Source organism: Vespula pensylvanica, chromosome 24 (assembly GCF_014466175.1).
Source record: "Vespula pensylvanica isolate Volc-1 chromosome 24, ASM1446617v1, whole genome shotgun sequence".
Taxonomy (NCBI): Eukaryota; Metazoa; Arthropoda; class Insecta; order Hymenoptera; family Vespidae; genus Vespula; species Vespula pensylvanica.
In genome coordinates, this window is record NC_057708.1 from 1,134,459 (window position 1) to 1,148,913 (window position 14,455).

Genomic DNA, 14,455 nt, shown 5'->3' on the forward strand with positions numbered 1-14,455 from the left:
GACAGAGTGAGAAAAAAAACAAGATGGACGATCGAAACAAATAAATGTCTTTCCCATTTGAGACACGAGCCAACGAGTATCGAAAGTTTTAACGGCCAGAAATTTTGAGAGTTTATATCAACGTAAGTAAAATTTTGTGATTTCGTCGAGATCGTTTAAAGTCCGTACGCAAAGGAATTCCAAAGTTAACTGAAATAGGAAACGCATTTATCTCTCACACTTTACTGACTGTTATGGTTTCGATCGAGAAATTGATCAAAAAGTTTCTATTCGTCGGGCACATCCTTCCAACGATGTTCGTTACTTCTTTCTTTCTTTCTTTCTTTCTTTCTTTCTTTCTTTTCTTTTCTTTTCTTTTCTTTTCTTTTCTTTTCTTTTTTTTCTATTTTTTCTTTTCTCTTTCTTCTTTTTTTTTTCTTCTTCTTTTTCTTCTTCTTTTTGAGGTTATGATCGCGAGGTAATGACGGAATAAAAAAAAAATTTGGCGTTGAATTATCAACGATAGTTATCGATACAAGTCTGCTTGTTGTTTCTCTACTACCTTTTAATTTTTTCTCGTATGTCTATAAGCACTAGTTGTTTTTTTATTTATCTCTCTTTCTCTCTCTCTCTCTCTCTCTCTCTCTCTCTCTCTCTCTCTCTCTATCTATCTACCTATCTCTATCTCTATCTCTATCTTTCAGTCGATCTTTAATCGTAGAATTACAGAAATCATATATCTGCTTGTTTCTTCTTCTTTTTCTTTTCCTTTTTTTTTTCCTAACTTTTTCGTTTTTTTTCTAATATGGATATCGCTCGCATAATAAGTCTCAGACGACAATCATAATTTTTCTTCCAAGGAGGCACGACTGCCGATAACAACGTTACGTTGTACGAATAATTATTATATGGAATCATTACGGAAAGTTTTATCGTCGTGTCTTCTTTTATCATCATCGAACGTGCTATGAGTCAAAGAATTCTCTTTGCGAGAAAAGTTTCTTGGTTAGATTTGATACGAACTCGAGATACTTCTTCAATGACGATTCCCTTTTTATGAAGTCACGAATGATATCGCAAAATTTTTTACACCGTCTTTTCATAAAATGTGATAACGAGATTAATAATAAAAAAAAAAAAAAGTAAAATAAAAAAAGAAAGAAGAAGAAAAAAAAAACATAAAAATATCTGAATGAAAAATGTTGGCACTTACGTACGCGTGTACGTACGTACTTATTTTATTTTAACATCGTACAAAATTGTCGTGCGGATTAAATATCAATTTTTGTAAGAGAAAAAAGTAAAAAAGAAAAAAAAAAAAAGGTTAAAGGAAGAAAATATGATTTGCTTTTTTAAACGAATAATATATACTTTCTTGAGATACGAGGTGTGGTCAATTCACCGTTACAAATATGTATATGACATATAACTTACATGCCATACAAGTTGTTTGCCTAGATGAAAGCTTGTTATTCGTCTAAAAGCCATGATATCTCAACGAGCGAATGAAACTGGAATCGTTTCACACAGATAAACACATTCGATTCTTTATAACTTTGAATTTAAAGTTGAAGGGAAAAAAAAAGAAACCTTGGAGAACGAAGAACACTATACACTCTCGACGATAAGAAACATCTGAAAAGAAAAACTATTGTGAAGCGATGCATCCGGATGACGTCTTCACCGGCCGTGATCGTAAACGTTTTTTTGGTCGGTGGGACTTTCGTCCGTTTGCAAGGCTCATGAAAACATCGAAACTTCATCAACGATCGATAAAGAAAATACTCGTAATTTTTGGTAGGTAAATATATGACCACGGTCGGTAACATATCGACCATATATATTCGTTACCTTTTTTTTTTTTAATCATCAAATAAGAAACGATACAAAAAAAAAAAACGTTGAATTCTTTTTCATCTTCTCTATTCGTATTAATGAAAAGAAAAAAATTTGAGTTATAATTGTATGAAAAGAAATTTGCAATTACGGTCGATAACGTATCGACGATATATTTGTTATTTTCGTATTTTCAAATTTATAATAGAAAAAAAGAATAAAAAACAACGTTCTTTTTCATCTTGATGAAAAAAGAATGAATAGAAATTAAATAAAAAGAAGAAATAAAAAAAAAAAAAAGAAAAGAAAGAAACCAATAAAATATGATATGATAACGACGATATCCGATGCTACGTTTGACAACTTTTGTATTTTTAAAATTATGAAAGAAGAAGAGATAAGAAAAATGTTAAGTTCTCATTAATTTCCATATTTCGTATCAATGAAAAGAGAGCAAATGGAAATTAAATAAAAAGCATTACTGTTAACGTTACGTTCTTTTTCGTTCTTATTTGCGTTATTAAGAAAAAAAAAAAAAGGAAAAAAAAAAAGTAAAAATAAAATCTAAATAGACAGAATTTTTACTACGGTCGGTAACATATCGACGATATATATATATATATATATACATGTCACATACATATTTTTCTATTTAACACAACGTAACAGAAAAACATCGAATTTTTCTTTTCCATTTTTATTCGTATTAATAAAAAAGCAAAATAAATTAAATAGAAATCAATAAACATGTTATTTTCAAGTATGTTCTCTCTCTCTCTCTCTCTCTCTCTCTCTCTCTCTCTCTCTCTCTCTCATTCTCTTCAACAAAAGAATAATGGCGACATGTCTGAAAAAACTGACGAGAAGAAGAAAGAAAATAAAATATGAAGAAAATATCAACGTTATAAAGATTTTTACATACTTTCATGTGAATGGGGCACGGAAGATTGATAAAGTCGGAGTGCAAAGTATGAAAAATTTTCTCTCGGAATATCAAACGTCGTAATTTGATAGATCGAAAGAGAGAGAAAGAGAAAGAGAGAGTGAGAGAGAGAGAGAGAGAGAGAGAGAGAGAGAGAGAGAGAGAGAGAGAGAGAGAGAGAGAGAGAGTGAAAGAGAGAAAGAGAGAAAGAAAAAGAAAGAGGTTGACACTGGTTTGGAACACGAGGCCATCACGCGGCAAACAACTGAAGATAATCAATCGGTTGACCGTAGAACATCGACGCTACCAAAGGACTATTTTCTTGGAGATTTATAGATGTTTCTTTTGGATATTATTATTGGATATTATTATCAATCTGTTGCGTATGCGCGCGCACGCGTGTCAAAGTATCTTTCCTCCCGATTTCGTTTGATCGTTATTATTGAGTAACAGATCCGAAACCGAACAGAAATCGCAACGTTTTCGCCGGTCACTGACGTAAGGATACCGGTAAGAATAATTAGCAGTTAAGTAAGTAGAAATTAATACATAAGATTTATAATTTTGTTTGTATATTTTACAATCGGACAGATAAATTCGATAGATCGATTTATTCAAAATAATGGAAATTTTATTGCTATCATTTTGAAAGATATTACAAAGTTAACTTTGCATGACATTGATAGTTCTTTCTTTTTTTTTTTTTTTTCGATCACAAGACGTTATCTGTCTCGTTAGTTAATTATACATGTATATACGTTGATATATATATATATATATATATATGTATATATATATTTTTATATTGTTTTATATATATATATTATTTTTTATTAACTATTTTATATATATATATATATAAAACTATATATGTAATAATCAACTTTTGTTTTATTAAAATAGATCGAATGTTCGATCGTTAAGATGATTAAATCGGATTCTACCTTATCGACTTCAATCGATCGAAATTTTTCTTAATTAATATAAATTATATTGTAAATTATAATGTAAATTTATTAATGATTTTTAAAAATATAACAACTATCACTTTGATGTTATTGTTCTTTTTTTTTTAATAACAATATATTATATACATACATATATATATATATATACACACGCAAAACGCACACACGAAAGAATAGTTTTTATTTTATTACACAGATCGAATATTTGATCTCATTACAATGCCTAAATCGGAAACTAATGTACCGATCATGACTCGATCGAAAAAAGAAGGAACATTCAATGATCCAAAACTATCGCTTAATGAAGTAAAAAATGAAGCTACGAGTAAAACGATCACTGAGAAGGACAAAGTTGATACACCGGTTGTGAAACAAGTACAACCGATGAAGGAAGTTATGAAAACTGATGTACAAGTTGAAAAGAATATGATGGATCAATCGGTCGAGAAGAAAACCGAGAAGAAATTTGTTATCGAGAAATCTACGGACAAAGATCGATCATCTTCAAAAAACGTTGAATCTTTGATCCTTGAAAAAAATGTAAGTTAAATTTATTCGTTATTTTCTCTCTCTCTCTCTTCTTCTTCTTTTTTTTTATTATCATAATAATAATAATAATAATAATAATAATAATAATAATAATTTTTTTTTATAGAAACCAAAAGATCCGTCTGCTTTGAAGAAAGATGAATCTTTGATCCACGAAAAAAATGTAAATCATCATGATTCGTTTTTTTTTTTTTTAATTTCATAAAATTGATAATGTTATCACACACACACACACACACACACACACACACACACACACACACACACACACACACACACACACACACACACACACACACACACACACACACACACACACACACACACACACACACCTTTTTCTTTTTGTTTTTTTTTTTTACTTTCTTTTCATATTTATTTATTTATTTATTTATTTATTTTTTTCTTATAGAAACCAAAAGAAGAAAATCGATCTACTATGAAGAAAGATGAATGTTCCATTCTCGAAAAGAATGTAAATCAATTTGATTTGCCTCGTATATTTTTTTTCAATCCAATAAAATTGATAACAATTATATTTTTATTTTTATTTTTTTATTATTTCTTTTATTTCACTTTCTTTAAAATTTTTTTTTAAATAGAAACCGAAAGAAAACGTTCGATCTTCTTCGAAGAAAGATGAATCTTTGTTCCACGAAAATAATGCAAGTTAATTTGTACCATTGGATTTATATCTTAAATCCAATCAGATTGATAATTGATCGCATTTATGTTTTTAATTATTTGTTTATTTATTTATTTTTTTTTTTTTTTTTTATAGAAACCAAAGGAAGAAGTTCATCCTTTCGCGAAGAAAGATGAATCTTTGTTCTGCGAAAAAAATGTAAGTTAACTTTATTCATTTGATTTAAAATCCAATAAGATTGTTAACGAGCACGTTTATATTTTTATTAAATTATTAAAATAAAATACGATTATGAAAATGCGATCATCCACTTTTCTTAATTATTTTTTTTTCGTATTTATTTATTTATTTATTTATTTATTTATTTTTTTATAGAAACCAAAAGAAGAAAATTTATTTGCCTCGAAGAAGGATGAATCTTTGATCCCTGAAAAAAATGTAAATCATCTCGAATCCTTTTCATTTTTTAATTCAATAAAATTATATATATATATATATATATATATATATATATAAATATTTATATTTTCAATCTTTGTTCTTTTCTTTTCTCTTTTTTTTTTTTCTTTCTTTTATTATAGAAATCGAAAGATGAAGTTCGATATTTTTCGAAGAATGACGAGTCTTTGATTCTCGAAAGAAATGTAAATTAACTTCGTTCATTTATTTCAAAAGCTAATAAAATTGATAATGATTATATATATATATATCTTTTTATTGTTATTATTAGTTTTTTTTTTAACTGTAAAAAGTGCAAATATGTTTAATTCGTTTTTCTTTTCTCTCTTTTTTTTTTTTTCTTTATTAAATAAAATTGACGACGTTTATATTTATGTTCATTACAATTTTTTTTATAGGTACCTAAAGAAGAAGTTCGATCTTTTACGAAGAAAGATGAATATTTCTTCCTCGAAACAAACGTAAGTCATTCGTTCTTGTTTTGTTGTTGTTTTTTTTTCTTTTTTTTTTGTAAATCCAATAAAATTAAAAATAATCGCACTTGCATTTCTTTTCATAATTTTATTTATTTATTTTTTCTTCTCATAGAAATCCAAAGAAGAAGTGCGATCTTCTACGAAGAAAGATGAATCACCCGTCCTTGAAAAAAATGTCAGTGAATTTTGGTTTCTTTTTCGAATCAAATAAAACTTCATATTTATATTTGCGTTCAAATTTTTTTGTTTTTTTGTTTTTCTTTCTTTTATAGGTAGTGAAAGAAGAAGTTCGATCTTCTTCGAAGAAAGATGAATTTTGCGTCCTCGAGAAAAATGTTAGTGAAATTCAATTTCTTTTTTAAGTCGAACAAAATTTCATATTTATATTTTTATTAACATTTTTTTTTTTTTTATAGATAGCGAAAGAAGAACTTCGATCTTCTTCGAAGAAGGATGAATTTTGCATTCTCGAAAAAAATGTTAGTCGTCATCCGCTTCTTTTTTTTTCTTTTTGTTTTAAATCCAATAAAATTTACAATCATATTTATATTTCTTTTTTTTTTTTTTTATATATAGAAACCAAAAGAAGAAGATCGATCTTGTTCGAAGAAAGATGAATTTTTGATTCTCGAAAAGAATGTTAGTTAATTCGATTCAGTTTTTTTTTTTTTCTTTCTTTTCTTTAATTCAATAAAATTGATAACAATTGTATTTAACTTTTTATAAAAATTTTTTGTTTATAGGTACCGAAAGAAGAATTACGACCTCCTTCGAAGAAAGATGAATCTGTGTTTCCCGAAAAAAATGTAAATCATTTTGATTCGTTTCTTTTTTTCTTTTTTTCTTAATTCGATAAAATTTTTAAGGATCATATTTATAGTTTGATTACAATTTTCTTTTTGTAATAGAAACCAGAAGAAGATGATTTATTTTCGTCGAAGAAAGATGAATTTCTTTTCGTCGAGAAAAATGTAAGTCAGCTTGATTCGCTCTTTTTTTTTTTTTTTTTTTTTTTTTTTTTTTTTTTTTTTTTTTTTTTTTTTTTTTTTTTTTTAATCTAATAAAATAGATAAGGATCATATTTATTAAAATCTTTTTATAGATCACAAAAGAAGAAGTTCGATCTTCTTCGAAGAAAGATGAATATTCGATCCTTGAAAAAAAAGTAAATCAATTTGATTGATTTTTTTTTTTTTCTTTTAAATCAAAAATAAAATTGATAACGATCATACTTGTATTTATATATATATATATATATTTTTCGTTTTATAGAAACCAAAAGAAGAAGTTCGATCTTCCTCGCAGAAAGATGAATTTGTGATCGTCGAGAAAAATGTAGGTCAACGTCATTCGTTTTTTCTTTATTTTTTAAAAATCCAATAAAATTGACAACGATCATATTTATATTTTTATTATTATTTTTCTCTTTCTCTCTTTTTTTTTTTTTTTTTTTATAGAAACCAAAAGAAGATGATCAACCTTCTTCGAAGAAAGAGGAATTTTTTATTGTAGAAAAAAATGTAAATCAACTTTATTCATTTTTTTTTTTAATCCAATAATATTAATAATATATATATATATATATACATATATATATTTTTTTTATAGAAACCATTTAAACCCGCGAACGTTGCTGTACCAAGAAAAAGTCAACCCTACGTGCCACCCATTACAAATGAATCTCCAATCGTATTAGCTACACATTTAGTACCGTCCTTACCAGTTGCTCTTTTTGAATTATTGGCGGAAGTGATCGAAGTTGCAACAGAAAGGCCTGTTAATCTTTTATACGAGCCTAGATCTAATAGGAAAGTAGCAAAGAATATTACCGACATCGGTAGGTTTATAAAATGCTATGCTTATTTTTACAAATAAAAATATTTCAATAAATATATTTATTTATTAAGATATATTTATTGATAAGATAAAAAGAGAAATATTCTATACCAATATTATATATTAATCACTTTGTTTCATTTCAGCTATTTTGTCAGCCAATGAAGAATGGGAAGATGGTAATCTTTTGCCAGTATCTTTTATATTCAAACATCGTCTTAACAAGGATAATTCACCTTCTATTTATGCCGATGTTATTATTGCTTCGGATCTCACACCTCATGTTGAAGTAAACTCATAAAACCTTTCATAGTTTCTGAATTAGATATTTGAAACTTACAAATTTATATATATACGTATAATGTTATAGGATATCATTGACATGCGTGGATATAGATGTGCTTTACCTGACAGGTCTAAAAAAGTAGGAGCTACAACACTATTGTATAATTATTTGCATACTGTTGGAGAAGGTCCAGCTTTCTTCGGCAATACTTTAGGTTAATACGAACAAATTATGATGTTATCTACATAAAGGACTTTCTATGATTAACAAACTATTGGAATTTGATATTCTCTTTTCTTAGATGTCGACTCACAAATAGCTGTCTTACAAATGGTCGCTGGTAAACAAGCTGAAGTAGGCATTTTGGAAGCTCCTGTTATCATGTGCCATAAGGACACTTTACCCGGCATAGAATCACTTCGTATAGTCACCAGTTTGGGACCATTACCACCTTATCGTATCATGGTTAATAAAACTCTATCTGGTGAGAAAATTGTTTAAAAGAAAAAACCATTTCTAGCATCGCATCTCTTTATTCACTTTTCATCTTCGTCATTTCTGATGTTTTTTTTTTCATCCCTTTTATTTATTTATTTATTGCTCACTCTTTTCTTTTCTCTCTTTTTTTTTTTTTTTTTTTTTTTTTTTTTTTTTTTTTTTTTTTTTTTTTTTTTTACAGATAATCTTGTAAGAAAGCTAACATCTTCTCTACTTAATTGTAATCAAGATGTTGAACGGATGGAGAAACTAGCATCTTTTGGAATCTTAGGTTTTGCCATCAATTCCACAGATTTCTATGAATTTAGTGATGTTAAGTCTGCCATTAAAAGGGGACCGTATTATTGAAACTATCTCGTTTATATTGTATTAAATATGATCTATACTTTACTACATTTATCGTTGGAAAAAATAAACACGTATATAAATTTTATATTATAAAATAAATATAACGTTGTATTATAAAGATCTATGCGTATGCACATTATCTGTTCATTTGTTTATATTCTTATTTTGTTTTGTTTTTTTTCTTTCTTTTGGTTTTTCATTCGTGTTTTTGTTTTTTTTTTGTTTTGTTTTTTAAATACAAATTATGATACGTACAATGCACAAGAATCACGCAAAACAAATTTATCTATAAAAAGTTACCAAAAATTCGGAGCAAGATACCCATCTGGAGGTGGTATAGAACCCCTAGCTAATGTGTTTTTTAAAAATTCCTCTAAACGTACTAAAGGTCCACCACCAATACCATCCGTGTTTTGCATACGAGGATAATATTCATTAGCTAATAACATTAACATTTTTTGGAATTGTTTAGGATAAACACTCCAAAGTGAATTTCCTGCAACTTCTAATACATCCAAAATAAGAGTCGCACGAAGATCTGATGTGTTCGGTTGAGATTCTATAAGTACGGATAAATATATGATTAACACATTAGTTTGTCTTTGAAAATTGAAATTAATAATAATAATAATAATGATAATGATAATGATGATGATGATGATGATGATGATGATGATAAGAAAAAAGTAACTTTACCACTATTTAATATAGCTGCAAGCCACCTCCAGGTATGCCGTAATCCATAAGGATGTTTCTTTGTAATTCCTTTTCTTTGCGATGTTACAGTTATAGAAATATACAATCTCATTAATCCAGACATTCTTTTCAAAAATTTATCTTGCTTTTCTACATTTCCATTTTCAGAATATTTATAACCCAATGACTTGTAATATTCTTCATTAGTTTGTCCTTCTTTTTTCGGCATGAATACAGGAACCGTAAACGGACAAATTTTGTGAAAATGTGCTAAAAGTAGTTCACCAAAATCGCTATGATCGTTCCAAAGAGCTACGATTATTGCAGCTATGGCAAATGCCATTTTTGGTTTGCTTGAAACAAGTGTTTCTCCTTGACTCTGTTATTAAATAAAAATGTATCAAGAAAAAAAATGTAATCTTCTTCCGGGATGAAAATAGAAGATTCGTTAAAAGAAATCTATTGAAAATACGTACTACTATCTTTTTCGCTAAAACATCTTTACAAAATGCTGCTCCTTGTGGATGTTGTCCTAGGTTTGGAGATGATCTTCCAATGAGAAGATTGTGCAATCTTTCATATTTATCTTTAAGATGTTGCTCGTTAATAACAGAAATTGCATTTACAGGAATATTTATTGCCTTTTGACATTCGAACCTAAATTTTTTTGTACTGGGCGATCGTGAAAACTCGTTATAATTTTTGGCATAATTCTCCAAAATTTCTTGACTATGAATGTATATTTGTAATGATTCTTTATCGACATATTTATATATATTATCTGAAAGAAAATAATATATATATATATATATATATATAATATTTCATTGATACAGAAACGTTAATACTTACCTTCTATTTCTTGTAATGGCACAGTCGATGTTGATGAAATATCTTCAGAACTGACTTGGTGATTTGTGGATGTTTCTATCGCTTGAACTGTTTCTGGAACAGTTTCCGGTGTATGTTCTGGAACAGTTTCGGTAGTAGGTTCTGGAATAGTTCCTGGGACAATCTCTGGAACAGACTCTGGAACAGTTTCTGGAACAGATTCTGGAATATTTCCTGGAACAATTTCTTGAGCTTTATTGTTGTCAACGTTTTTGTCGACATTATCATTATTGATTTGATCTGTGGTTGAAACTTCGTAAACTGTTACAACTTCTTCTGGTTTGGATTCTTGGTTTGGCTCTTCCTGGATCAAATCTGTATTTTGTACATCTGCATTCGATACAGGAATTATCTTCTCGGCAGTTATTCTATCTGAAAGTATAAGTATGTTGATATTTTTATTCGATTATTATTAATATCTTAGAATGTAATTGTAATATTAATAATAAAATATACAAACCTAATTCTGCCCTTAAAGAGCATAAAATTTCATCTATCTGTTGTACCGTCATTTCTGCGGTATAAAGATCTACAGGCGCCAAATCTCCTCTCTATTTTAAGTTTAAATACATATAGATGAGTGAAATAATAAAAATAGAAAATAATATTGTATATACTATAAGAATTATATTACTAATACCTTAATTTTTTCATCCAAAGATTCAATTTGTCGATGCAATTGTTTTAGAGCGACCGAATGCATTATAAAAAAACTTGCTATAGTACTTTTGTCTTTGCAATTTTTTGAAAGAATAATAATATCATAATATTTGACTCCAAATTCGTGTCTAAGGAGTACTATCTTTTTTATCAATTCTTCCTTTTCTTTCATTTTCTTTCTACACTCTTCCATATCACGTTTCATTTTTTCATTTTGTTCTTGAGCTCTTTGAGCGTGTAACTGCTGTTCGTGTTTCCTTCTTATCTCTTCTTGTTCTGCGATTCGTTCCTCCTCGGCTAATATATCGGCATATTTTTGTGCACTTTTGCGCTCTCTTTCTTGAGCCATATTCGAACGTGAAAGGGAAATATGTTTCTGTATAGCAGTTCCATTCTCTTCCATGTGTTGCCATTTACGCTGCACTTCTTTCTACAAAATATAATAATAATTATCATTATATTATTTGATCCTTTTTAAATATCTAATTAAAATAATAGTATTCCTTGGAATGTATTATCTGCAAAAAAATTTACCCTGACTTTCTCTCTTCTTTGTAACTCTTCTTCCAGTAATATCTTTTTTATTGAAAACGTAATGCCACTTTGTGTTGAAATCTTATTGTTCCATTCATCTATAGATTTCTGAGGCGATTTGACATTGCACGAATTTTGCTCATTTTCAATATTCTCCAATTTTTGAAAATCATTTTTAGTTGAATCTGAATTAGGACCAATCGTAATCCGATCGATTTCACCGGATATACGCGAAACTTTTCCTAAAGCAGATACTTTTAAACAAGCAAAATCTGCACTTATGTCGCTCATATTTGGTTCCTACATATATATATACATATATGTTTATAAATATATATATATCATTATTATTATCATTACTTAATACAGAACGTATTTTAAAATATAAATATTAACTTATACAATGTATTTTTTACCGATACATTGTGCAAAGTAAGATAAAATGGATAGAAAATGTTTCACATAACCTATCTAAAATAATGAACGATTTGACTTTTCTATACTTACCATATCTTCTTTATTACTGATGGAGTGTGGCATTCTTACAATTATACTATTGCTCCAAATAAGCTTTATAAATCTAAAGAATTTGATTATAATAATTTACAAATGGAATATACATATAAGTAGGTTTATGTACATTTCAATCATTCATACAACTCATACATCGTTACGAAAGATTTAAAAAATTGTTCACATTTTGTCATTGCGTAACCGATAAAACGGTTAATTCTGTTTTATATAAATATAACATAATGTTCAGACAGCTTATACCTTTAGTCAACTTTCTCGCATGACATACGACAAAAACACAACTAATCCAATTACACGAAGTGTTTTGTTATATGTATATCGGCACGTGAAGAAAATCAACCAATCAGCCAATCAGATTGAATCTTTATATTGACCAATGATATGCTATCTTATCAATGCTGTTATATAATTGGTTCATACGTATTCTTTATTTACGTTTTATTTTTAAATTGAACTTTTATAAAAAGTTATATATATATACATATATATGTAAATTTTTTAACAATTATTAATATCCACTCTATTGTATATTATTTCAAGATTTATTTCTACAAAAGATAAAGTAAGTCCTTCACCAAAAACATACATTATAATTCTTATTTTCTACATTTTATTCCAATACTATATATTTTTTATCTCCTATATATAAAGTTTTTATTATAATTAGAAACTACGTTATTATATATACTACCCTGCAGAATCTTTTTATTTTTATTCAATCGTGTTAAAAAATGATATTTTTTCATGAACAATTTACTTATTATTTTGTAAATTCAAAAAACAAGGTCCTATATTAAACTTTCGTTTTTAAAATGAGACCTTTTTCATCAAAATGGAGCAAGAATTATGCTTTTTCTCAATGTTAACGTAAATATTATTTTCGATATTTTGGTAGTACTATTGGTAATAATGTGGTAGTAGTAACGGTAGTAATCTAGTAAAATAATGGTAATATGATAACAGGTGCTCGTATATGATCAGACATTTAAGTAACGAATCACTCGTATATGGTAAAAAATTTTTTAAGTAGTACAAGCGGATCGCTTTTATATGATTAAACATATTTTATGTTAACAAATCAACGGCACATATATGATCAGATATATTTCTTAAGTAGTACAAGTCAACCATTCAGATACAATCAGATATATTTTTAAGTAATGCAAATCAATCGCTCCAACTGTCGGTCGATAAAACTGAAATCTATCTTGCCGATATTTGATAAAAAAAAAACTCCTCCGTCGATAATTGAAAAAACTTAGAAGACTACTATACCGACGGTATTGTGAACTATTTTTTAAATTTGTGGAAGAGAACTTATGGGTTGATTTTTGTAAAAATATATACTATGCAAAAAACTGTACGAATAATATAGAGAGAATAGTCGCGCATTTCTATTTTAAAATGCGAGCATTTTATAATATAGCAACTTTTACATGATGAAACTTTGGTCGATATTGCAATATATCGAGTACTACTGAGCGAATGGCTATATATTTTAATGTACTTTTAAAAATCTTTTCAATCAAATTCTAACTAAACATTACAGTATTATCACTTTATATTACTAATAATATTTGCATAAATAAATAAATCGTATATATTGGAATATCGTGGACGAATGTATATAAAGTATACAGATTTGTAACTAAAATCAAAATTTTGTTGATTATTTGGTGAATAATAATAATAATTAGTGAATAGATACTTATACATTATATATATTATTTTTATAAAAATCAAAACATTACTTCATTTCGACACTATCTATTTAGTATAATCTACACAAACTTATAAAACCGTTCCCCGCTTCGAGAGAAAGGTGATGGACAGCCTTAGTCTTTTTAAAAATTATATCTAAATCTAGCACTAAACAATGGATATTGTAAAATGTAGTATTCTCACTAATTGCAGGGGCACATTTTTTTTTTTTTACATTATATGATATTATACAAAATGTGCATTTATTTGGCACAATTTAATTTTAATAGTTACATTAAGCCTTAGCTAACATTGTATGTTTTACGACGATTGCACAGAAGACATTATTTTATGAATCATGCATCCGAATTTATATTCTATTTTTTTTTTTTTTTCTAATCTCTGTACTCATACTTTTTTGCTTTAAATATCGTACGCAAACTCTACTTATAAAAATTTCTAAATTTAGGAATGAAGCTTCAGATAAACTATAAATATTTGACAATTACTTTAGTCATATCATCTGTACTACCTCATAATCAAAATATTCGTACGGACATTACATAAACACTTATATTCCTTTTATGATTAATTTCAAATTAACTGTAAATTCTTTGAGATCTATTAGAAAAAAAA

At 27.5% G+C, this 14,455-nt stretch overlaps 3 protein-coding genes across 21 annotated transcripts in view; 1 reads left to right on the forward strand and 2 right to left on the reverse strand.

The window, feature by feature from the left end:
• LOC122636971 (matrix metalloproteinase-2-like) overlaps positions 1 to 1,629 on the reverse strand; it is a 210,791-nt gene extending 209,162 nt beyond the window's left edge. The window contains exon 1 of the mRNA XM_043828705.1: positions 1,414 to 1,629. Within this exon, the coding sequence (XP_043684640.1) occupies positions 1,414 to 1,467 (54 nt within the window). The 5' untranslated portion in view covers positions 1,468 to 1,629. The remainder of the gene's footprint in view (positions 1 to 1,413) is intronic.
• A 1,460-nt stretch (positions 1,630 to 3,089) lies between these two features.
• On the forward strand, positions 3,090 to 8,923 carry LOC122636972 (titin-like). 19 transcript variants are annotated; one of them, XM_043828711.1, is made up of 21 exons: positions 3,090 to 3,247; positions 3,902 to 4,245; positions 4,361 to 4,417; positions 4,667 to 4,729; positions 4,857 to 4,919; positions 5,036 to 5,098; positions 5,276 to 5,338; positions 5,758 to 5,820; positions 5,948 to 6,010; positions 6,108 to 6,170; positions 6,252 to 6,314; positions 6,412 to 6,474; positions 6,579 to 6,641; positions 6,744 to 6,806; positions 7,108 to 7,170; positions 7,293 to 7,355; positions 7,444 to 7,672; positions 7,818 to 7,960; positions 8,042 to 8,171; positions 8,259 to 8,441; positions 8,637 to 8,923. In XM_043828711.1, exons 2-21 carry the CDS (start codon positions 3,925 to 3,927, stop codon positions 8,801 to 8,803), a joined length of 2,049 nt encoding a protein of 682 aa, XP_043684646.1. In that variant the 5' UTR covers positions 3,090 to 3,247; positions 3,902 to 3,924; the 3' UTR covers positions 8,804 to 8,923. The 19 variants fall into 19 exon arrangements, with proteins under 19 accessions (XP_043684646.1, XP_043684645.1, XP_043684651.1 ...); XM_043828710.1 differs by having other exon boundaries at positions 3,113 to 3,268; XM_043828716.1 differs by lacking the exon at positions 6,744 to 6,806 and having other exon boundaries at positions 3,113 to 3,268.
• Positions 8,924 to 9,008: 85 nt separating this feature from the next.
• On the reverse strand, positions 9,009 to 12,431 carry LOC122636980 (nucleoporin GLE1). Its single transcript, XM_043828736.1, has 9 exons — positions 12,251 to 12,431; positions 12,092 to 12,164; positions 11,585 to 11,884; positions 11,031 to 11,480; positions 10,851 to 10,941; positions 10,352 to 10,762; positions 9,976 to 10,280; positions 9,500 to 9,878; positions 9,009 to 9,362 (listed from the first exon to the last, which is right to left on the reverse strand). The coding sequence occupies exons 1-9, from the start codon at positions 12,289 to 12,291 to the stop codon at positions 9,100 to 9,102; spliced, it is 2,313 nt and encodes a 770-aa protein (XP_043684671.1). The 5' UTR covers positions 12,292 to 12,431; the 3' UTR covers positions 9,009 to 9,099.
• Between the last annotated feature and the right edge of the window lie 2,024 nt (positions 12,432 to 14,455).